Source organism: Pelodiscus sinensis, chromosome 1 (genome assembly GCF_052426305.1).
Source record: "Pelodiscus sinensis isolate ZL-2025 chromosome 1, ASM5242630v1, whole genome shotgun sequence".
In the NCBI taxonomy this organism is placed as follows: domain Eukaryota; kingdom Metazoa; phylum Chordata; order Testudines; family Trionychidae; genus Pelodiscus; species Pelodiscus sinensis.
Window position 1 is genome coordinate 348,237,810 of NC_143052.1, and position 23,026 is coordinate 348,260,835.

At 50.7% G+C, this 23,026-nt stretch overlaps 1 protein-coding gene across 7 annotated transcripts in view; it reads left to right on the plus strand.

Moving 5' to 3' along the window:
• The window catches only part of NUMA1 (nuclear mitotic apparatus protein 1), a 68,806-nt gene that overhangs the window by 16,530 nt on the left and 29,250 nt on the right, over window positions 1-23,026 (plus strand). For 5 of the 7 annotated variants that reach the window (XM_075919649.2, XM_075919654.2, XM_075919652.2 and 2 more), the window contains exons 1-2: window positions 12,610-12,778; window positions 21,312-21,383. In XM_075919649.2, the coding sequence (XP_075775764.2) occupies window positions 21,342-21,383 (42 nt within the window). In that variant the 5' untranslated portion in view covers window positions 12,610-12,778; window positions 21,312-21,341. Of the gene's footprint in view, window positions 1-12,609; window positions 12,779-21,311; window positions 21,384-23,026 lie in introns of those variants that run through there. The other 2 variants (XM_075919650.2, XM_075919651.2) reach the window with 1 other exon arrangement.

Here is a 23,026-nt window from a genome sequence, read left to right on the forward strand (position 1 = left end):
AATCTACTAACCTAACTTGGAGAATGTTTTTCTCCTTCTCAGTCAGGGGCCACCTCAGTGAGGGTTTTTTGAGGGTTGGGGTTTTTTTGCTTCTCGCTTGTGTGTGGCCCCCAACTGATTTTTTTCTGTGGGTCAGTGGCCCCTGACTCAAAAAAGGTTCCACAGCCTTGCGCTGGATGTTGTGCAAACGAACAATAACTGCTCCACAAGCTTTCAGTCTCAGCTGAAGACAAGAGAGAACAGATGGATACAAGACAGGTGGATTCAGACAGGAGGAGAAGGATGTTGGTCACATGATTGGTTGCTGTCCCAGCAGCTTGGCTGTTGTTTTGGGTTTTGTTGGCATTGCGAAAGAGGAGACTAAGGAAGAAAATTTAGCTCTGTGTTTCCGGTGGAGGCCATTGAGTGGTGCTTGCACTTCAGAGCCTACAGATATGGCTTTAACAGGCCTTTGGGAGGATGATAAACTCTCTTCTCAAGGCTTTTTTGGCTGGAGTCTAAATACTGGATGTTTGTCGTCCTTTTCCGTTCCACCGACGTTAACTATTTAATCCTCACGACATCTCAGTGCGGTGTCTCTATCTGTGGTGGGGAACAGTGGCATTGGCCTAGGGCTTCAGATTGTGAACCCCTCAATGGGTGAGACCTGCCCTCCGTTTATCCTTGTCATTATTATTCTGTTTCTTCGTGGCTGGGTTGAGTATTTGCTGGCAAGGCTGAAATATGCTGACGAAGACCATGGGGGCTGATGCAAGCATAGATGGTCTGATCTAGGGATGGTAGATAATGGGTAGCAGGTTTAAAACTAATAAGTGAAAGTTCTTCTTCACACAGCGTGTAGTCAACCTGTGGAACTCCTTGCCAGAGGAGGCTGTGAAGGCTAGGACTATAATAGAGTTTAAAGAGAAGCTAGATAATTTCATGGAGGTTAGGTCCATAAAAGGCTATTAGCCAGGGGATAGAAATGGTGTCCCTGGCCTCTGTTTGTCAGAGGCTGGAGAGAGATGGCAGGAGACAAATCGCTTGATCATTGTCTTTGGTCCAACTTCTCTGGGGCACCTGGTGCTGGCCACTGTCGGCAGACAGGATACTGGGCTGGATGGACCCTTGGTCTGACTCAGTACGGCCGTTCTTATGTTCTTATGTTTAATTTAATAGTTGTGTAACTGCATGAAATCTTAGCGGTTACACAATTATTTGATGGTCCCCGAGGTGGGGTTGGCAGCCAGTGCGCTCCGGCCCCGCTCCCGGGGAGTCTCCTGCCATACTACGCTGCTGCCTCTGTATTAAAAACCGGCTCCCCGCACAGATCAGCTCCCACCCGCCGCCCCACGCAGAGGCAGCAATGCGGGGTGGTAGCAGCCTCTGCCTGCAGAGGGCCCGCGCTCCCCCCAGAAAGATGCAGTGCCAGCATCCCATGGGACAACCTTTACAAAGGCAGCAGCGTGGGTCAGGTGGCTCCACAAAGCCAGCACACCCCAACAGCCCCCTCCACTATAACCACTGTACTCCGAGTGTCCCTAATTTGGGAACACCCGTGGTAGGAAGCCTGGCAGGTGAGGCAGAAGTGGCTCTGCTCTGCTGCTTCCCTTTTCCCCCCAGCTGAGGGCATGGCAGTGCAGTGATGCGCTCTACCAGAGGCTTTTCCCCACTGCTCCGCTCCCATCGCGAGGGATGTGAAGTGCAAGGTAAAGCTCCCTACTCCGATCCCCCTCCATCCCTCCCTGGCCCGGCAAAATCTTTAATCCGGCAAACCCTGTTTCCCAAGGTTGCAGGATGAAAGATGTTCAAGTGTATTTTGTCGGCAAAAGTGCAAGCAGTGTTCACAGGCACCGAATTTAGCAACAGGGCTGCATTGACACAGCCTTGTTGCCAAAAGCTGCGTACTCTGACTCTAGACCAGTGTGTCTCAACCAGTGGAATGCGTACCCGTTAGGAGTACGTGAGAGAAGTCTGGGGGGTTCATCAACAGAAGAGAAATTTGGCAAAAAATGTCCGGGATTTTTCTCTGCAAAGGAGATCAGGGAGAGGGCAGCGGCAGGTGCCTATCAAATTGAATGTTCAGACCCGTGCCTGGATGTTAACGGCCAATCTGCACATGCACCCCAGCACTGGTGGGAAAAGTGCGTAGGCTGGCTCCAGTGAGACCCAGGGCAGTTCCAAGTTGTGGGGTGGGTTTGGCCCGGGAGGGAAAAACAATCACTTCCATGTCCGCCTCTCTTAGTTCGTTTCCTCTCCGGCAGCCTCCCCCGGGTGCTCCAGCGGGGAGGGCAGCTGAACCTGGAGATGCGCATTACCCCCACCCCAGCCAGCAGCTCAGTACAACGCATCCCCATCGCCCCTTCCCCGTGGCTCTGCAGAGAGGAGCTAAAAGGTGGTGAAGCTCCAAAGGTTCCCCCCAGCATCAGCGGTGTAGCGAGGAGGGGTGGGGGGGCAGTTGCCCCTGGGCGCCCTGATGGGGGGGGCGCCAGGCTGGGGCAGGAGCACACAGCCCCCGCAGCAAGCCCTGCACTGGCCAGCCACTTGCTCCCTGCTGTCAAGCCGCTGAGGCAGGGCCAGGTGGCAGGAGTCGGCACTTCAAAGGTAGGGTTACCCATACATCCAGTGCCTGGCTCTGGGGGAGGGGAGGGGCATTGGGTTAGAGTGGGAGACTGGGGGTGCCTGTTTCTGAGGGAGGGGCGGGTGCATTGGGGTACTTATAATTTTTTTTAAAGGGGTACTTTATAAAAATAAGGTTGAGAAATACTGCTCTAGACATACCCCCAACAGCATTGTAGAGTGTCCACATGAAAATCAAGCCCTTTCACAGTCTTTGCTGATGGGCCATCAGCCCTGTGTGGCTTTTCCTTTTGTAGCCCTGAAGTGTCAGCAGTGGGCATGACCCAAAGCAGCAAATATGAAATGCTAGCAGGTAAGGCCCATCCGTGACTGGGCAAAGTCATTTTGGGTAAATTACACTTACAGGAAAGATCAAGAAATTACCTGCATGCCATAGAATATTTTTTATTAATGTGGGAAGTAAAACAACAGTTTTAAATTGATAGGATTTCAACTTCAAACATTATTCATTTCATTGAATAATTACTCTACATAGTAAATTTGAATAAAAAACTCAGTTTCATTACTCTTTCTGTAACCAATGTGAATTATTTTGTGATTTATAACAGTAAAAATTGTCTTTGCACAAAAATGACAGTTGAAGAGGTGACTCGATTTTAATTTTGTTAGCAAATATTTTTTTTGAATTCTAATCATAAGTCGTGGCTTTTTTTTCAGATAAAAACAAAAATAATTATTGAAACCAGTATTCCTCAAAGTGGTCTGCAGAAACAAAGTGGCTTGTTCATTTACCAGCTCCATTGCCATGGAACCTTGCAGCTCCCAATGGCTCCGATTTGCCGTTTGCAGCCAAGGGGAGCCGCAGGAAGCAGCTTGGCTGCAAACGGCAAACTGGAGCCAATGGGAGCCACATGGCTTCATGTCTGTGGAGCCGGTATGTAAACAAACCGGAGCTGCTCAGTCGCAGCTTTCTTAGAGTGGATCCGCAGACCACTTTGAGACACAGGTTTAAATCAGGCTTAAATCAGTATCACCCAGCGTATTCCAGTGTAAAAAGTAGTGCATTCGGCTATTTTAAATGCCAGGATTGTTTATGCAAAATTGTAGCTGTCGGTAATTGCAAAGTATAATTTTATTTTGCACAAATCCACAGATAAACTCTTCAAAATATGTGCCGGTGGATCTAACTTCAGATACAGTAATGATACGTGTGTATGAATAGGGTAATCCGTATTCAATAAATCATAACCTTTCCAATGAAACCCTGCATGAGCCATCTTGCATAGACTACGTCTGGTTATGTCATAAGCATATTGCCACAAAGAATCTGGAATAGCTCATCACACCCTGAATCACAGGGAAACCGGCCCCTTGCCATATTCTCAGTGGCCTCACCTACTTTTGGGAGGGGAGATAAGAGATAGGGCTGAGCCTTGTGGAGAACCGCACAAGAGTTCCTTAACCCCAGAGGCAGCCAAAGCTGCCTCTCCTCAGCCTGCACAAAAAGGGAATATTGATGCCTGGTTGGTGATTGCAGAGCTTGCTAGCCTCTAAGAAATGCCTTTTCCAAATGTGGTCTAACAGCTGTCCCGCCATCTCCCCACAGAGGAGACAGGCTTGAACAATAATGGCCCTACGTGATCTTTGCTGTCAGTGCCACGGTGGTTCTGGCTGGCAAATCAGGGTGTTTCTGACGTTGGGAGAACCTCTGTGAGTGAAACTGTCAGATTGTAGCAGAACAGACGTTGTTTGTCACCATGGATGCCCTTCTGCCTTTGCAAAGGAGGGCAAACTAAATGTCCAAAAGTGGTTGTGGTAGTGGGCTGATTGTGACACGGTGCTAAAATGTGGCGGCTTCCTCCTCCTTTGGGCAGGCAAGTGATAGATATTTAAGAGATTTGCTCCTTGGGCAAGCATAGGGTCAGGTGCTCTGTATTCTAAATTGTATTAATAATACTACAGAGACAGACCTGGGATTTCATGACTTCTAAGCATTTTCTGCTTATTTTTAAATTCTGTTCCAAGTCCATTTTAATGCAGGGGAGTTTTTAACATGTGACGTGCTAGAGAGAGGCTGAGAATGGCACTCCCGTATCCTTACTCTGTGGTGCACCTTAGCTTGTGGCAGTCTCATGAGACTGAGCTGCGGTGATGGATATTTTTAGTAACAGTCGCTTTTGCTGGGCTGTAAGGAAATCTCCCAATCAGATTTAGGAAACACATTTAAAGAGACATTGTCAGATGAAAAACAAATTCAGAGGCTGGGGGGAAAACCTCATCTACCACTAAAATCCCCACTGATGATCTTTCAATGGCAGAAATCTGATTTACTCTTCACTGTAAGTAAATCTGATTTACTCTTCATTTTATGTAAGTTTGCTTTTGCATTGCTCTCTGCTTGGACAAAAACTAATCAACTCATCAATTTGCTTTTATTCCATTCATTTTCATTTTCAAATTCTTATACACTGCCTCAGTGCTGCAATATGTTGTAAACACTGCTGGGAAAAACAAAAATTCGTGGTGAAATGTGCCATGGGAATTATAAGGAGCAAATCATGGAAATGATAGTCTTGATCTTTGTGAAACCTTATTCCTGTGAAGCCTAAAAAGTCAGATCATGTCTGACACAAAATTTAAATAAATGGTCTGGTAGCACTTTATGGACTAATAAAACATAGAGATGGTATCATGAGCTTTCGTGGGCACAGCCTACTTCTTCAGATGACCGGAGTTTTGAGTTTAGGATGTGAAGACCCAAAATAAATAGGGGAGAAGGGAGAGGGGGAAAGGAAATAAAAGGAGGGAGAGGGTGAGTGGGAAACAAGGAGCAGAGGGTATGAAACAGGATCTTTATAGAGCATTCCTAAAACTGAAATACCCACCTGGAGAAGTGAAACAACAGATTAACAGAGCCAAAAAAGTACCCAGACATGAACTACTTGAAGACAGATCCAAAAGGGCGAAAAACAGAATTCCACTTTTATTACCTATAGTCCACAACTCAAACCCTCCAATGCGTTCTACACAATATGCAACCCATTTTGGGTGGTTGTTTTTGAAGTTTATTCTGTACAGACTAACTCAGCTACCCCCTGAAGCTACAAAATTTAAAGAGGATGGGCTGGTGACAACATGTCAGCAACAGTCAGTCGAGAACAAATTCTGTCAAACCAATCCTCAAATATTTCTAGAGTCGTTAGGAAAAACTATTTCCCTAGGAGGGTGGTGAAGCACTGGGCTGGGTTCCCTAGGGCGGTAGTGGAATCTCCATCCCTAGAGGTGTTTAAGTCCCGGCTTGACAAACCCCTGCCTGGGATGATTTAGTTGGGGTTGGCCCTGCTTTGAGCAGGGGGTTGGACTTAATGACCTCCTGAGATCTATACCAACCCGATGATTCTAACCAAATAGCTTTATTGGACAGAGTAACAAGCCTTGTAGATGGGGGAAGAGGCAGATGTGGTGTATCTTGACTTCAGTATGGCTTTAAATACTGTCTCCTATAACCTCCTAAACAAACTAGGGAAATACAACCTAGAGCATAGGTTCCCAAACTGGGGGGCATGTCCCCTGGGGGAGGCGTGGAGAAATTCCGGGGGGGCATGAGGTGACCCAGCCCCTCTCTTCCCCCCCCCCCCCAAGAAAGAGCCCAGTCCATCCAGTCCCAGGTAGACTTCAAAATGGCTGCTTTAAAAGGGCAATGCCTGCACTGCTCTTAAAAGGGCAGCCGTTTTATTTTGTTCTTTTGTTTTCTGCTCAACAAGTTTTGCTGTTACTTTTTTGCAAGGGGGGGGGGAGAGAGGCATGAGGGTTTCTCAAAAATCAAAACAGGGCGTGATGCCGAAAAGTCTGGGAACCACTGACCTAGAGGGAGCTACTGTGAGGGGAGAGCGCAACTGGTTGGAAAACCTTTCTCGGAGATCAGTTATCAATGGTTCACAGATAAGGGCCTATCAAGTGGGATTCCACAGGATCAGTTCTGGATCTGGTTCTGTTCAATATCTTCTTCAATGATTCAGAATCTGATAATGTCATAGAGTGTACTCTTATAAAATTTGTAGGTGATACTAAGCTGGGGGGGTTGCAAGTAGGGATGTAAAAAAATATAAAACCAGTAACTGTTACTGTTAAAAAGCCTATCCGTTACAGTGGTCTCCAACCTTTTCATACCCAAGATCACTTTTTAAATGACAGATCTACCGCCCCACCCCTTCCTTGAAGCCCCGCTCTCTCTATTCTCCTCCTCTCCATCACTTACTATCCCCAATCCTTATACTGCTACTTTAAAAAAAAATTCCCACCATTCCTTGCAGCTACTCACCTGTGCTGTTGCTCGGTGAGTAGCTGCTCCTCAGATGAGGAAATCTAATGTAAATGTACTGCACAGGTGCGCAGTTCAGAGAGGGCTCAAGAGCTACTCTTAGAGCCTACGAGATCTACCGGTAGATCGCGATCTACTGGTTGGTGACCATGGAGTTACAAGGTTAACTGTTTTACCTGGGCTCTATGGCTGGGTGGGACCAGGGAGGGCAGGGTGGTGGAGTGATGCCCCCATGACTTGCAGGGAGCCAGTTGTCCCATGGCAGGCTCCTGGCCCACACCAGCCACCAGCCCTCACCCAAGGAGCCAGCTGACCCGCTCCCCCGCCCCCGCACTACGCATTCTGCTGTCCCTGCTCCCAACGTGCCAGCTGCCCCACTCTGTAGGTGTGTGCTGGCTCACAGCTGCCAGCCCTGCTCCCAGGGAGCCAATTGCTGCCCTGTGGGCTCTGCCAGCCCTACTCCCAGGTTGCTGGCCCCACTTCTGAGGAGCCGGCTGCCCCAGATGTGGGGCTGGTAGAGATGTGCAGATGTGGGGCTGGTAGAGTGTGCAGCGAGGGGTGGCAGCCAGCTCCCTGGGAGCAGGGCTGGCAGCTGGGAGACAGCATGTGCCAGCAGAACCTGTAGCCCAGGTCATCCCTAGCTTGCAAGTGCTTTGGAGAATAGGATTCAAATTCAAAATGATGTGGACGACAAACTGGAGAAATTGTATGAAATAAATAGGATGACGTTCAGTAAGAATTACTGTTCCTTCCTAAGTGGAGTACTTTGCATTAATCAATGGGAAATGACTCCTTAGGAAGGAGGACTGCAGAAAGGGATTTGGGGTCATGGTGGATCACAAAGTAAATGAGTCAACAGTGAAACACTGTTACAATAAAGTGTACATAATTCTGGGGTGCATTAACAAGAGTGTTGTAAACAAGACACGGTGAATAATTCGCCACTCTACTCGGTGGTGATTAGACCTCAAATGGAGTATTGTGTTCAGTTCTGTGTATCACATTTCAGGGAATATGTGAGCAAATTGGAGAAGGTCCAGAGTAGAGCAACAAAAATGATGAAAGGTCTAGAAAACATGACCTGTGAGAGAAGATTTAGAAAACAGGGATGGTTTAGTCTGGAAAAGAGAAGACTGAAGAGGGACATAAAAACAGTTTCAAGTACATAAAAGGTTGTTACAAGGAGGAGGGAGAAAAAATTGTGTCGTATATTAAAGAAAATTTTTCCTGCGGGATGACGGAAGTGACATCATGAGTCACTCTGCGTCCTGCTAGAAAAGTTTTTATCCTGCCGCCTCCCCAGTACTACAGGGGAGAGGGGCACAGAGAGTCGCACCACCTCCCTGGTGGTCTGTGGGGGAGGAGGGATGGTGGCGCCGAGATCGCCACCACCTCCCTGGAGGTCCCCGGGGGGGAGGGTGAGAAGGGGGGACACCAAGAGCCATTCTGGCTCCATGGTGGCTGTGCCACCTCCCTGGTGCTCTGTAGGTACATGAATATCTTGCACATAAATATCTTGAAATGCTTGCTACAACAGTGCCATGCAAACACCTGTTCTCACTTTCAGGTGACATAATGCAGCTCACTTGTTTAATTATCTCCTGTAAATGGAAACAAACTTGTTTTGAGTGATTGGCTGAACAAGAAGTAGGACTGAGTGGACTTGTAGGCTCTAAAGTTTTACATTGTTTATTTGCTATGTTTTTTGTATATAACTTTACAATTGCATTACTGTGCTTGTATTAGATGGATTGAAAAATATTTTTTACAGTGCAAATATATGTAATCAAAAATAAAGTGGGCACTGTACACTGTCTGGGTTGTAATTGAATTTGTAATATACAGTACTTGAAAATGTTGAAAATGTCCAAAATATTTAAATAAATGGTATTCTATTATCATTTAACAGTGCAATTATTTGTTTATTGCACACCAGTCCTACTTGTACCACTTGCCATCATATTATGTGAATGCCTATCCACTAGTGCCTTTGCTAATTTCTGTGGTCTTACAACCACACTTCCGAATGTTTTAAAAAAATGTGTCTACCCTGTGTGTAAAAGGCTGAAGCAGGAGAAACTGAATGTATAGCAGGGAGAGACAAGAAATGAGCCATCTACAAAATGCTATAATTTGTACAAAAGACTTAGGAAAAAGACCGTCTCCGGTCTTTTTATTTTGATAGATAATATTAATGTTTATTTTGAGCATTTTTTATTTATATCGATTTATATTTTCACAGTTGTGATAAATTAGAGGGTTTACAGATTAATATTTAATGACTGTCGGTGTTGGGATTCTAAAAGTTAGTTTTATAAATCACTAAAACACAAATTGTCAATATCACATGTCAAAATATACAAAGTAAATATCAATAGAACTGGAAGGAACCTCATGAGGTCATCAAGTCCAGTCCTCTGTCCTCATGGCAGGACCAAGCACCTTAAATCGAAACAAAATGATACCTGTTTGTACTGTTCTTTCGTTAATCTGATTCAGAAATCTAAATCACTGGATTTTGCCTCTTAATAAGCTCTCAAGCAGCATTTTTCTTTTTATCTATTCATTGTAATAAAATATTTGCCTGTCTGTAAATGTTGTGCGTATGGTGAAATTGACCTTTACCAACATTTACCAATAGAAATCTAATTCTTCCAAACCTTATTATAGTGATCTTGGGTGTTGCTTGTCTGAAAGTGTTTTGCCTACTATTGGTACAAATCTTCAGAGGGGTAGCCGAGTTAGTCTGTAACAGGAAAAACTTAAAAAACAACAAATAGTCTAGTAGCACCTTAAAGACTAACAAAATACGAGCTTTCGTGGGTACAACCCACTTCTTCTGATGACAGGAGTGTTAGAAGTCCAGATCCAAGAACGAATAAGGGAAGGAGGGAGGAGGAGAGAAGGGGAAAAAAAAGGGGGGGGAGGAGGAGGAAAAAAAAGGAGGGGAGGAAGAAAAAAGAGAGACAGTGAGTCGATAGCTCAAGTAGTTTACAAGAGGCTGATAAGAACCATTAGCACCTCCATTGTTTGGTTGGTTGGTTAAGACATTAAGATATGGAAGATCCTGTGTGAGCCAGCTGATATCCCGGTTCATACCATTTGCATAAGAATTAAACTTGTGAATAAAGTTATTTTCTATCCCAGTGGTCCCCAACCTTTTAGGGCTTCCGGGGGCAGCGCCGTGCAAGCGCCACGTGCCCGGGGTGCAAGAATGGCTCAGGCTGGCCCTGGTCACTAGGCGGGCGCACATGTTGGGGACCACTCTTCTAACCCTTCTCTATGTATTTGGCTTGTGGAATTGGCCTGAAACAAAACGGGGCGACTTGGAGATTCATTGATGAGTGTCCAGGAAGATTAAAGTGTTCTCCAACAGGTTTTTGTGTATTGCCTTTTCAGATATTTGATTTGAGTCCTTAATTCTTTCCCATAGAGACTGTCCAGTTTGGCCAATATACATTTCAGTGGGGCATTGCTGGTATTTGATGGCATAGATCACATTAGTGGATGTGCAATTAAATGACCTCTGATTTGGTGGCTGATGTGGTTGGGTCTAGTGATGAAATTGCTGGTGTAGATGGGTGGGCAGAGTTGGCACCGGGGCTAATTGCAGGGGTGGGTTCCTGGATGATTATGATGGAGGTGTGCTGTGTGGTTACTGGGCAGAATTTGTTTGAGGTTAGGGGGTTGTCTGTAAGCGAGAATTGGCCTTTTCCCCCCCAAGGCCTCTGCTAGGGAGGGGTCATTTTCCAGGATAGGTTGTAGATTGCAGATAATGCGTTGGAGGGGTTTAAGTTGTGAACTGTATAAGTGGAATTCTGTTGTTTTCTCTTTTGAGCCTGTCTTGAAGTAGTTCATGCTTTTTTGGTTCTGTCAATCTGTTTTTGATACAAGTGTGACCTTTTTACTTGTCAAGGGTGAATGGGACTAGAAATAGAGGGTGAAAATGGAAAACCAAGGCATTGTTGTAACAGGAGCAGGAACTGGGCTTCTGGGCTCTAGGGCAGAAACCCTTTTTGTTCGGTGTTTGCCCAACACCTAGTGCCTTGGGGTCCTGGCTAATGTCTAGGGCTTTTCGGATGCGTCGACAGTGCACCGTAACTCGAAATAAGAGATGCAAATTTCATATCTTATTTCAGTGCGATTTCAAAATAGCTTGTTTCATCATTTAAAATTTCTAAATAAAGTGCTGTTCCGAAACGTCCCTTACTCCTCATAGAATGAGATTTATAGGGATATCAGAATAGCGAGCCTGAAATAATGGGCTTGCTGTGAAGACGCGGGATAGTTATTTTGGGATACTCTGGTATCCTGAACTAGAGTTGCAGGGTAGACGTACCCTTAGTGCCAATAGAAATAATAATGGCTCTACCTGTGTGACCGTGGGCAAGTAACTAGCTGTCCCTTCATTTCCCCATCTGACAAATGGGAGGGTTCCTGTTAATTAGGTGATGTCTGCAAAGCACTTTGAGGTCCTCAGAGTCCTTGCCCATGATCAGAACACTCTCTTACAGAAGCTGTAGCTTTCCCTCTTCCATACTCTGCTGGGTTGGCTTCTGTTGCACAGAATAGACAGACAGCTGGAAATATTCTGGCCCCTGCAGGACTGTATTTCCAAGGGCAGGGTGGAGAACCCAACCACAACAGGGATCAGATCAAAGATGTGCCTGTAATATGTACTCCTGTCGGCAGCAGGGAAGGGGTTAAACAGTAACCTGTCCCTTACTGATTTTTTTTTTTATGCTAACTTCTTAAACCTGCGATACCTGGGATTTCTGATAGCCTGTGTTTATCTGGCCTCAGTGAGACCTTTTTAAAGTCCTGTTCTCGAGGAGAGAGAAACATGTTCTAAAACGCTTGTAAACAGAGTTCCAACCGTATGGATTTCTGGTGCCAGTCGTCAAACTGCTTAAAACCTGTGCGCGCTTTAAGCAAGGCTCACCCCCGCCAGACCGTCTGAAAAGCCGGGTTCTCTGGGTCTGTCTCTCCAGGTCTCAATTGCACAGTATCTAGAGTCTCAAACACAAATGGAAAATGATTTAAATTGCTGGTTGGATCCCCAGCCCCCCTTGTTTGATGGTAGTTGTGTCAGTGGCACAGAGTAACTGTCTCCGTCAGCCGTCTGCCTGTTTTTCATAATGCCTCCTTTGTAGTCTCCCTCGGATTCTGAGAATGTTTGGCGCTAAAGGAGAGGAACTGCTTTTAAATGGCTACCTTGAAAATTAATGTCCCTGGATTTGAGGATCAGGAGGGACGATCTGATCGTCTCATCTGCCCTCCAGCATAACACAGGGCTAATAGCACAGCTAAGTCCCCCAAATAATTTAATTCCTAGAGCACGGCCCTTGGTAAGTTGTTCCATTGATACATTCGTAACGGTGAGAGTGACGAACGCCTGCCTTTGTTGGAATTTGTCAAGTTTCACATGAAGCTATGAAATGAACAAGACAGCCAAAAGATTTCCCTTTAACGTCTGGGTGGCACTGCCTGTGTGCCAAGTCTTAGCATTTCTTCTCCAGGGGAACGCCAAGGTATGAAATGGTTGCATTGGGTGTCTGCATCTGCAAAAAGGCTTTAAAAGGGGTTGGTCAGTTTCCCACAAAGGTGTCCATTTAGCACGACTGTTCATTTCTGAATCTGGTGGCCTCATGCCACCTACCGAAGCTGCTCTGCTCATGTCTTTTTGTGCTGTGTGCCTTTAAAGAAAGCAGACTCCTTGCTGTGACGTCTCTCTGGCTCGGGGCCAGGAAGCGGGGGAACCATCTCCTGCCAGTCTGAGAAGAAAACCAACAACTTTTCTTTTGTGTGTGCTTACTCTCCCTTTCTTGGTCTCTTCCAAGGTTTTAAACGCTAATGGCGGATTAAAAACCTTACACAGATTGTGGCTTTAGAAGTCTGGTAAGGCCTGAACGAAGACTTTATCTATCTTCCTTGTTTGCTTAAACATGGATGGGGGGGAGGCGGTGTGGATGGGGGTGTTTTTTTTAAAAAAATCTCCATCTCCTAGCTCCAAAGTCGGGCTGGCTTATTGGGATTCTGTAAAACCAGCAGGATCAAGATCTCTTGCCTGCCCTGAAAGGTGCGAATAAGTAGCTAAACTCTGAAGCGACAGGCTAAGTTTGATTTGCCAACATCCGGGAGTTTTGGCTTCCCGGGGAGAGGGTGGGTTTTTCTCAATAAGTGTCTTTGTGCGGACTGCGCTTGGTTGTGGGGGGTAGCCCCCTTCATCAGGCCAGTGGGGGGCTGGGAATAGAGGCAATCCTGAATTGGGGGGTGGTGGGAGTGGGAGAAATGTATGCGAGACACGGTGCGGTTGGTTAATGACCCAAGTGGCAAGCGCTCAAATGCAGGCAAATTGCTGCGTGCTTTCTGCAAAAGGATCACGCCCCCCTCTCCCCCCCTTCCTCTTTCCCTCTGGATCCAGGCCAGAGCTCTGAGGAATAGAGAATCGTGGGGAGGCGGGGGAGAGGAGAATATAAACAAGCGTGGAGACAAGAGGGGTGGGAGTGGATCGTCTCCTCCTCTGGGCGGGAGGTTTGTTAGCAGAATTGCTAAGTGCAAAGGAACAGCCTTGCCTAACATGGTGTTTTGGCTGGGTTAACCGCTCAGGGCAAGCAGCAGAGCACAATCTCTTACGTTAAAAACAAACACTCCTGTCTCTGTGCACTGCTACCGGGGCGCCCCTGAGCGGCCGTGTGTTGGACCTTGCATGCAGCGTATTCTGTCAAGGTTGTTGTTTTACTCCCCTTCTGTCAGTTCAGGTGAAGATGCTTCCTCGTCGATAGGGTGGGGCTTTGGATGTCAGGGCGATAGCTGTAGTTGTAAAGCACTAGCAGCCAGACTAAGGATTTCGGTAGGTTGCATTTGTCAGCTTGTGTTCGGGCCTGGCTAACCCAGATCCCACCCCACTGCGAGCGGGGCCTTGCAGCGGAAATTAAATGTTTCTTCCCTTTGATGCTGTGAGCTGCTGACCTTTCTCCCCCGTCTCTGAAGTGAGGGAGCCTAGAGGAAGAGAACAGTGAGCTTGTCTTTGTAAAGCATGGAAAATCATGGCCGGCGTGTCCCCTCCTCCAAGGTGATGTGTGGTCCCTACTCTCTGAACCGAGTGAGCCACCCTGCCAGGCACAGATCCTTGTCGGGGATCAGCAGTGCCACAGGTTAGCTGTGACACACAACTCTGGGCGCAAGGCTGAGCATTAAAACCCTATCTACAGACTTCCTTTGTTCTTGGGCAAGTCACTTACCGTACTGTTTTATTAGCTGTGTTGCATGGCTCACCCGGGTTCTGGTCCCATTGCGCAAGGTGTCCTACGCCACAGACAAGTCCCTGCCTTAAAGAGTTAAGGTAAAAGGCAAGCTGAGACGAGCAAGTGGACAGGAGGAAGGATTAAGTACCATGATGTTTCACTCTGTGCCTCGCTCTTCCCATCTGGAGAATGGAGCTAGAACCTCTGAGATACTGCAGAGATCAGTCACTTCATCTAAAATTGTCACTCTTGTGGGCCAGACATGCCCAGCGGCTGAGCGTTCCATGGAGTCAGCAGGAGCGGCAGGAAGGAAACAGGGCAAGTTAGTGACGGACCCAACTTAGCACATTAGAAATAGTGGCCTGGAGGTTTTTTAAAACCCCAAATTTCTTGCTGGTGGAAGCTGCTGGAGACTCTGCCCTGCTCCCACTGCACCTCAGGCCTGATTTGTAGATGCTACCTTTAGGAATGAGGCCTGGGGTATTCGATCCTCTGTCAATCTGCTGAAATTGCCAGCGAGGACTGCCAATTGTATGCAGTGTGAGATCCTGCCTGCTAGGAGTTGGACCGAGATTCTTGAACTCACAGGCATTAGGATGCTCCTCACCATAGTCTGGCATAATATCTAGGTAAATCGTGACCCCTGTGAAGTTGAGAGCAGAGACCCGGACCTTCAGCTCTTGAAGTCTCTGCCGCTTGAGCTCAGAGAATCCCAAAGCATCTCCCTTCCTGTAATCCATCCGTCAAGGGCCATCGGAAGGTAAACGTGTCTGGCCCTGCCAACCTGAGCTGGGTTTGAATTTGTGAGGGGGCTGTCTGTTCTGTATCTGGTTACTAAGCCTTTGTGTGCTGGGGTGCAGGTGGTGACAGGGTGTGCATCTCCAGCAAAGCCGTGGCTTGCGCTGACGTTGTCTGCTCTCCACCAGACAGCAGGGAGAAATGGCCTGGTAGAGGTAGTCCTTGAAAACTCTCCGCAGCCACTCAACCTGCAGCAAGGAGGAATCTTCCCTCTGCACCTGCAATAAGCTTTTACCTTTTTAAGTGCAAATCCTGAATCCTTATGGAAACGGAGTGTGAACTGAGGCAGGGCTGTCTGTGATAGATCGCTCCCTTTCACTGCTGCCGCCCCTGGCTCTGAATGTAAATGAACAAGACCGGTCAGTGTCACTGCTGGTCTGTTGGACCTCGTGGGCGACATTGCCATGGTCAAGGATCCTGTCACTTCATGCTCCTGCTTGGGAGAGCGAGGAGACGTGAGAGCTGTTATCCTGGGGAGGGAGGGTAACAAAACAAGTCTGAGGGAGAGAGTTAGCAGAAGACCTGGCTTGTACCCCAGAAGGAAGCTAGAGGGTTGTGGGGTGTGGAACAGAGACCCAGCCCTGCTTTTCCAACATCAAGAAGGGGCCTGTGGACCTTCCTGTTCAGGCATCTACTAGCCAGAGGCTGCTTAGAGCAGTGTTTCTCAACCAGTGGTACGAGTACCCCTAGGTCGGGGGGGGGGGGGGCGTCAACACAACTGAAATTTGGAGAAAACTCAATTTTTGTGTTAAGTTTTACATTGTGTTGTTGTTTTTGTACTTTTTACACCCAAAAATTTCATCGTCCGCCCAGCTGCAATTAAGTTGTTTAAACAAATGTGTTGCAATGGTAGAAAAAAAATTGTTGTCTGAAAACTGTAGGTACTGAGGGTACCTTTTTTTTGAAAGATGGTACTTTATTGAGAGAGGTTGAGAAACACTGGCTTAGAGAGTCTCTAAGCTGGCAGGGATGGCATTTGCAACTGCGCCCTGCCCTTTTCTGGCAGCAGGCTGGCCTTCTCATTAGGACAGCGAGCGTGGTCCTCACTGGTGGGTGCCCCCTCTGCCCTCTTCTCCTTTACCTCCTTTTGGCTGGCAAGTTTAGTCTTCTGGCTAGTAAGTGTTTGAACTTCATCTGATCTTCCTTTGAGCTCTGGATATAACCACTTTTACCCACTCCCCAAACCCATCCGGCCTCCTTCGGCTCCGTTCTGTAGGGCCTGCTATTATGCATGCTCGTTCTCTTCTTGACTGCTGTGTGTAACTGTGTGGCAGCCCCACAGGAAGCAAAGGTTGCTGCGCTGCTAGTGAGCTGCCCTGGCAACTCTGGCACCGTAAAGAGGCGGTCTGCTCCAACTTGCTAGTGATAAGCTGTGGTGCTGGGACTTCCTGTAGCTTCCCTTTGCGAGAGCTCTGCCGCTACTTGCAGTCCAAAGTCTGGGAGTTCGGTTTCATCCCCTCTAGCAGCTAAGTTCCCACTAAGCTGCATGGCCATGCGGCAGCCTGTCAGGGGCTATGCAGGCACCTCTCCAGCCTCAGAGCTGCCCTGACAGGGAGAGAGGCACCTTAATTCCCAGGGGAGCCTGCACCACCCACCCCCTCATTCCCAGCACCACCCCAGAGTCCTCACCTGATCCCCGCCTCGCACCGTGAACCCCTCACTCTAGCCCCACCCCAGAGCCAGCACTGCGGCCCTGCACACGCACATCACCTCCGTAGTGGTGCACCTGCCAAAACTTATTCCGCACACACATGGGAAAAATGAGAGAGCACATGGCCTAGCAGTGTGTTCGCTCCTGCTGCCAGAGGGAAAAGGAGCTGGCAGCTCTAGCTGCTCCAATGATCAGCGCTCAGTGCTCACTTCATAGTGTAGGCCAGGGTAGGGGTACAGCACAGCAATGCTTGTGCGTGTAGGGGAGCTCTCCCGGGCCAGCACTGGTGCTGCTGTGCTTCCCCAGAAAGAGTTAACTGGAGGCCATAGAGCGGACCAAGGGGAGGAGTTTCTTATCTGGCTGTTTGAAATGTGAGAAGGCCTGTGCCCCAGCCTTGTAGAACGCAGCCACCAATTCTGTGAGCTGCTTCTTTCCAGTCCTCCCACCAAAAGGGGGGATCTGGCGCATTTTCGGAGGGGTGTTTTCTCTTCCAAAGCAAGCCAGGGAAGGCAGAGAGCTTGTTAGAAGGCGCTGCCTTTGACGTGGCTAAGGGAAGGCAGGAGCTGGGCCCATCTTCGCTTCCAGCTCATGCCACAGCAGAGCCTCTGGCAGGCTCCGCCAGGTTCATTTCCATGGTCATGTCTCCTGGGTGTGGCTTTCCTGGGATTTCAGAGGAAAGAGGAGGCGCCTGGGCCACAGGCCAGCACTTGCTAAAGCTAGAGTTCAGAGGCTGGGCCAACGGTGCTGGTTTCAAAGTAATTCATTAACCTCGCTCTCCTGGTTTAGGAAGGACCATTGGCAGGGCTTATCCCCGGCAGGTTTGTGCTAGCTTTGAGTACATCTCACACTTCCCTTCCGTCCAACTCCACCCCAACAAGAGTGAGAATGCCGGTGTAGACAAGGCCTTGCAGTCAATTTCCTCTAATTTTTTCCATCCCTGTGTGGAATGCATTTTGTTGTGTGCGCAGGCATGTGTGAATGTGCACCACTAGTAGAAACAAAAATAAAACTATTAGTCAGAGCTCTGCTAATCAGCTGGGCAGGACCTGACTCTCTCCTGAGTGACTGCCCAAATGCTCAGCTTACAGGGAACACAGCTGGGAGCCCATGGAGTTTCACCAGGGCTAGATTTAGCTTTGTGTGTTGAAGACTGTAATTATCCTCACCACAGCTGGGCAATGGCTATTCCTTCCTTGGTAGTTCCAGAGTCGAGGGTGGGGAGGGCAACTATCTCTCTTCAGAGGAGGTTTGAAAGTGAGAACCTGACAACACGCCATCACTGTGGGTCCCATGACTTTCTGCAAGAGCGTCCTGGTTAACGTCAGGCTCGGTTAATTACGTTCTGCTGACCTAAATTCCCTCCGCCGTTCCAATTGGCTGCAGTGTTCTGCTGCGTTTCCTGACCTCTGGATTGTGCGGCGTGTTGCCCTGTGGTGTTACACAACTGCTGTGTTTCGCCCCTTCGGTGGCTGTTTCTCATCCCGCCGTGCCTTGTGCCTGCCAACCCCGGACCGTGTGGAATTGCTCCCACCTCCCCTGGGCTAACATTCAAAAGCCCCAGAGTGGAGCCGCCCTTTGCTTTGTTTCAGCTTAGCAGTTAATTGTTCGATCTCCTCTGGGTGTTCCTGGGATCATGCTCTGTTCCAGAGAGAGCGGAGGTGGTGCTTAGCTGTGACAGGAGGGTCCTCACCCAGGCAGAATCGGCTGCTGCTGCTGCTAGGTTGCCAGCTCCTATGCTGAGAGCCTGCTGTGAGCTAGCAGGATGGGGGGGAGGAAGAACCAGCAATTTAGGGGGCAAGAGATGGGGCTGCTGTTGGCAGCATCTATGCTGGATGCTGTTCGAAGCCCCCCCTTCCCCAGAGAGCCCTGTCTCAGCGATGGGTGTGGGACTTAGAGGCTCCCTTCGAGGTGCGGAGAGACAGCAGCTGCCGCTACCTGTGAAGAAGACTCGCAGTCTGCTACAGAACAGGGCGTTTAGCCCTTGTGCCACTGACTCAAGGCACAGTTCTGATGGAGACCTGACTCCCCACCCCTCTCCCGCAGGAGCCTGGGGTTTAAACTGTCAGGGTGGGTGGGGAGGAGCCAGAAAGATTGAGAACCAAACCCCTTGGCTGAAAGGTGATTTAAAGCGCAGTCTCGCGGTAGCTGCCGGTGGGGTCTGAATCGGGACATCCTGCACTGGGTAGCGCTTCACAGCCATCGGCTACCCTCACCACCCGCTGCGGAGCCGGCCGGCTCTCGCTCGCTGCCCCATAGAGAAGTGAAGGCTTGGGGTTATTTTCATGACCACAGGAAGAGCTGGGTTAGAAAGTGGGAGCCTTTGACCCCCATATTCTGTTGAGTTCTCTACCCACGTCTGTCGGTGGACCTGCTCCTCAGCGTGGCAGTGGGCCAGGGTGAGCCACAGCTGAGGAGTTGAAAGAGAAGGCAGCATAGTGGCTAGGAGAGGGGGGTGCTGGGGAACAGGGCTAACCCCTCAAATACTTGGTCTGCCGTAATGAGCTTACAGGACCCTGAGTTGCAATGGCAAGGCAGTGTTCTGAGTGGGGACAGCAAACGCCTCGGGTACGGCAATGCACTTGTCCAAGACATGCTAACGGCGCTTCTCCACAGGTTTCGGGCTGTCCAGCAGGCCGTGTCTGCGGGGAGCCTGCCTGTGGTCCTTTGGGAGGTGCTATAATTCGACAGCTCCTACCCCTACGCCAGTGCTTGTATCGGAGTAGGAGAACCACAGCTCCGAGTAGATGAGTTCCTTGTTGGAAACCCTGGCACTGCCCCAAGCCTTCGAAGAGCCAGAGGAGGTGGCACACAATGCTGTGGGCAGGAGGAGATCCTGCACACGGCTGCTAAATCTTAACTGGGGGGCTCGGTGGGACCCTGATTCTGTAAATGATTGTGGAGAGTTCAACCCAGCGGTTGCGCAACTCCAATGCGTGCTCACCCCGGGGCTGGATCTGGCGGATCGAGCTCAGAGTGAATCTCTCTGGTCTCCCTGTCCCTGTGGCATTCACCCCCTGCTCCCCACACCAACACCAGGCAGACACCCTGAACCCAGAACCCCCGGTCTCTGCATAACTTCCAACGCCAGCGAAGGTTCATGTGCTCTGCTTCTGGGAGCAAAGCTGGGATTCAGGAGACAGCCTGGCAGTGGTTTCTTAGAACCAGCTCTCCTTCCGATTCTGTTTCCCCGGTGCTGTGTCTGTCTTATCTAGGCCGAAGCTCTTTGGAGAAGGGACTGTCTACTACTGTCCTTCTCCAGCGCCCAGCACTGGAGACTCGGACACTGGTTGCCTTGTTGCACCACCGAGAGAACAGCTTGGGGAGGTGACACCAAACATGCTGTCAAGTATCAGAGGGGGAGCCGTGTTAGTCTGAATCTGCAAAAGCGGCAAGAAGTCCTGTGGCACCTTATAGACTAAACCGAAGTGTTGGAGCATAAGCTTTCGTGGGCAAAGACCCACTTCGTCAGATGCATCCAACATGCTGTAGAGCAGCGTTGGGCACCCCAGCTAGCGAGTGAGCTGCACGAGTGGTCCCCCTTCTGTGCAGTGGGCCCCGCATTGTCTCCCAGGATAGGGGAGTTTTGCTAACTCTTCCTGTGCACCTAGAATTGCGGGGGCCCGGCTGACCCGTAGCAGCGCTTTGATTGGAGGCAGAGGGGGTGCGCGGCTCTCACAGTCAGTGCTGTCTGCAGTCAGCCTGCATCTCACTTCATGTGCCCTGGCTGTACCTGCCTGTCACTTCAGTAACAGCACAGGAGGAAAAACCATGCGGGCGGAAATCAGCAGAATCCGGCAGCCCTGTGTGTGGGCAACAGTAAGCAAAATGTCTCGGGGGCCGTACGCCGAGCCCCGATGGAGGGCTGCTGAGCGCCCCCCTGCTGCAGGACTGTGAATGGCTTTCAGCTGAAACGGCAGCTCCAGGCCCTGACCTCTCTGACACACAGATCCAAGGCGTTTGTAAGTGGTGTCTGAGCTGTGTTTCAGCACGGAACTCGGGTCCTTCACTGGGCATCCCGCCGCTCCTTGCTGCTCCTCCTGGTAAGGGTGAGACTGGTTAGCCAGCTAACCGGTTAAGCCTCACCTGTAAGTGGTGGGGCCTGGCGCAGCTTCCCACCTGCTGTGGCCAGGGAGCTGCTCCACCCCAGGGGAGAGGGGGGCACCACGAACGGGCTGGAGCAGCTTCTGTCTGCGGTGGGCCCAGGTGCCCTGCAAGCAGGGGCCGCTCCAGCCCAGCCGGCACAGCCCCTGCCTGTGGTAGGGGAGCCGCTGCTCCAGCCCAGCAGCTAGCCAGTTCAATGGGATTTTACATCCCCACCCCCTAAACAGTTGTAACGTTGCTGTGTGGCAGAAACACGTCTGTTCTGCCCCGGAGGTGGCTGCAGGATGACGTGATTCCCCCTGGACTAGTTAGTAACAATCTTGAGACCTTTCCGGATGAAAGGTGCTAAAATAGCCACACCCAGCAGCAGGGGGCTGGACGCCAGGAGGCCTGGGATGTATTTGGTCCTGCCACAGCCGAGTCCCTTGACCCCTCTCTGCCATTGCTCTCCGGCTGCCGAGGGGGGGATGCCATCTCCTCACTGTGGTAAAATGCGCTGAGCTCCTAGGAGGGGAGAGATGCAGAACAGCCTTCCGTTACTTCCTCCCTGGCCGTACCAACGCCCGGGGCTGGTTGTGCCTCAGTCTGCCTGCTCCAGTCCACCTCTAACTTTGCTTCTCCTTGGCTCTTTCAGGTTTGGCGGTAACCTGGCAGCCTCACAAAGATGTCTCTTCACGCTACGAGGGCCAATGCTCTCCTGGCCTGGGTAAGGTGTCCTCGCCTGCTGCTGCTGCCCGCCCTGGGCCCTGCGTGGGAAGGCTCTGATCCGGGTGGTGCAAGGCAGGGGTGGAGAACCTCTTTTGGGTCGGGGGCCCTTGAGCCACAGAAAAATCAGTCGGGGGCCACACTCAAGTGAGAAGCCCCTGACTGAGGAGGAGAAAGACACTCCCCACTTTCCCCTCGCACTCCAAGCCTGGGCGTGACCAGGCGAGTAGATTTGTGTGCTCCAGCCCTATGAGTGGGGGGCTGGAGCGCCAGGGCAGGCTCCCCAATGTACGGGAAATCCCTGAGCCTCAGGGGCCGGATCAGGCAAGCTGCGGCCACATCTGGCCCTTAGGCCTGAGGCTCCCCGCCCCTGGTGCAAGGGCTTCTTAATTGCTCCTGCATCTGGGAGCATGCGCTTCTCCGTGGGGGCGTTGGGAGGGCGGAGAGCCCCCTCTGCAGCCCAGAGCGCACTGGCGGGTGGGGGAGGTTTGCTCACAGCTCCTGTAGAGGAGTAACTGGAAACGCGGTGCCTGGGCAGTCCCACCTCGGAAACTTGCCCTGAAACCAGAGCAGGGGCCGCGAGTCTAATGGCTAACGCCCAGTGGGAGCCCAATGAGGGACTTGCTCTGGAGTGTCTTATTCCTGGGCAGTCAGTGAAAACAGGGCTGGGGGAGGCAGACCTCCAGCTCCACCCTTTCTGCTGGTGCCATGCCCCCCACAGGTGCCAAATTGCCTCCCCGTGCCCTTCCCCCCCCCCATGGAGAAGCAGGGCAGTGCCCTGCCCACGTGCCCCCTACCACTACGGGGAAGAGAGTGGGTGGGCAGCCCCAGCCTCTCCGGCCCCCGGAGCACCGGGGAGGGAGGAGGGCGTGCGGCCCCCGGAGCACCGGGGAGGGAGGAGGGCGTGCGGCCCCCGGAGCACCGGGGAGGGAGGAGGGCGTGCGGCCCCCGGAGCACCGGGGAGGGAGGGAGGAGGGCGTGCGGCCCCCGGAGCACCGGGGAGGGAGGGAGGAGGGCGTGCGGCCCCCGGAGCACCGGGGGGGGCTGGTGCTGGGGGCAGCAGTGGCCGCCCTAGACTAGCTGCCAGCAACTGGCGCCCTAGGCGAGCCATGCAATCAGCTTCCCCATCTCCAAACCCCTCAAAGATATTGCGCTTGAATTTGGCCCCCCATTTAACTTGGCGCCCTATGCGACCGCCTAGTTCGCCTCTATGGACGGGCCGCCCCTGGGGGCAGCAATACTCAACCTGCAGCAGCCATTTTGGGGCCGGAGTGTGGGCAGGGCCAGGCTGGCAGTTTGGGGCCGGAGTGTGGGCAGGGCCAGGCTGGCGGTTTGGGAGAGCAGTGCCTCCCCCCACCCTGGCTACCAGATGCCCCTGGTCTTACCGTGAAGGGCACACTAGTCTGTCAGGCCAGTCTCGGTGTAAGACAGGGACATTCTGCCTCAGAGAACTTGGCTGCCTCTGAGCATCTCTGCGGAAGTGTGCTCTGAGTGAGGCCCCTGCTACTGCCTTGCCTTTGGCCGTGTGGCACTCTCGCCAGATGGGGCAAACAGTCCACAGTGGTGGCTGGGGGTCGATTCGGGGCTTGAGTGGGACTGGTTCCTGCCCCAGCATGTGAGCTGCCAAGGCCCCCCAGTCAGTAC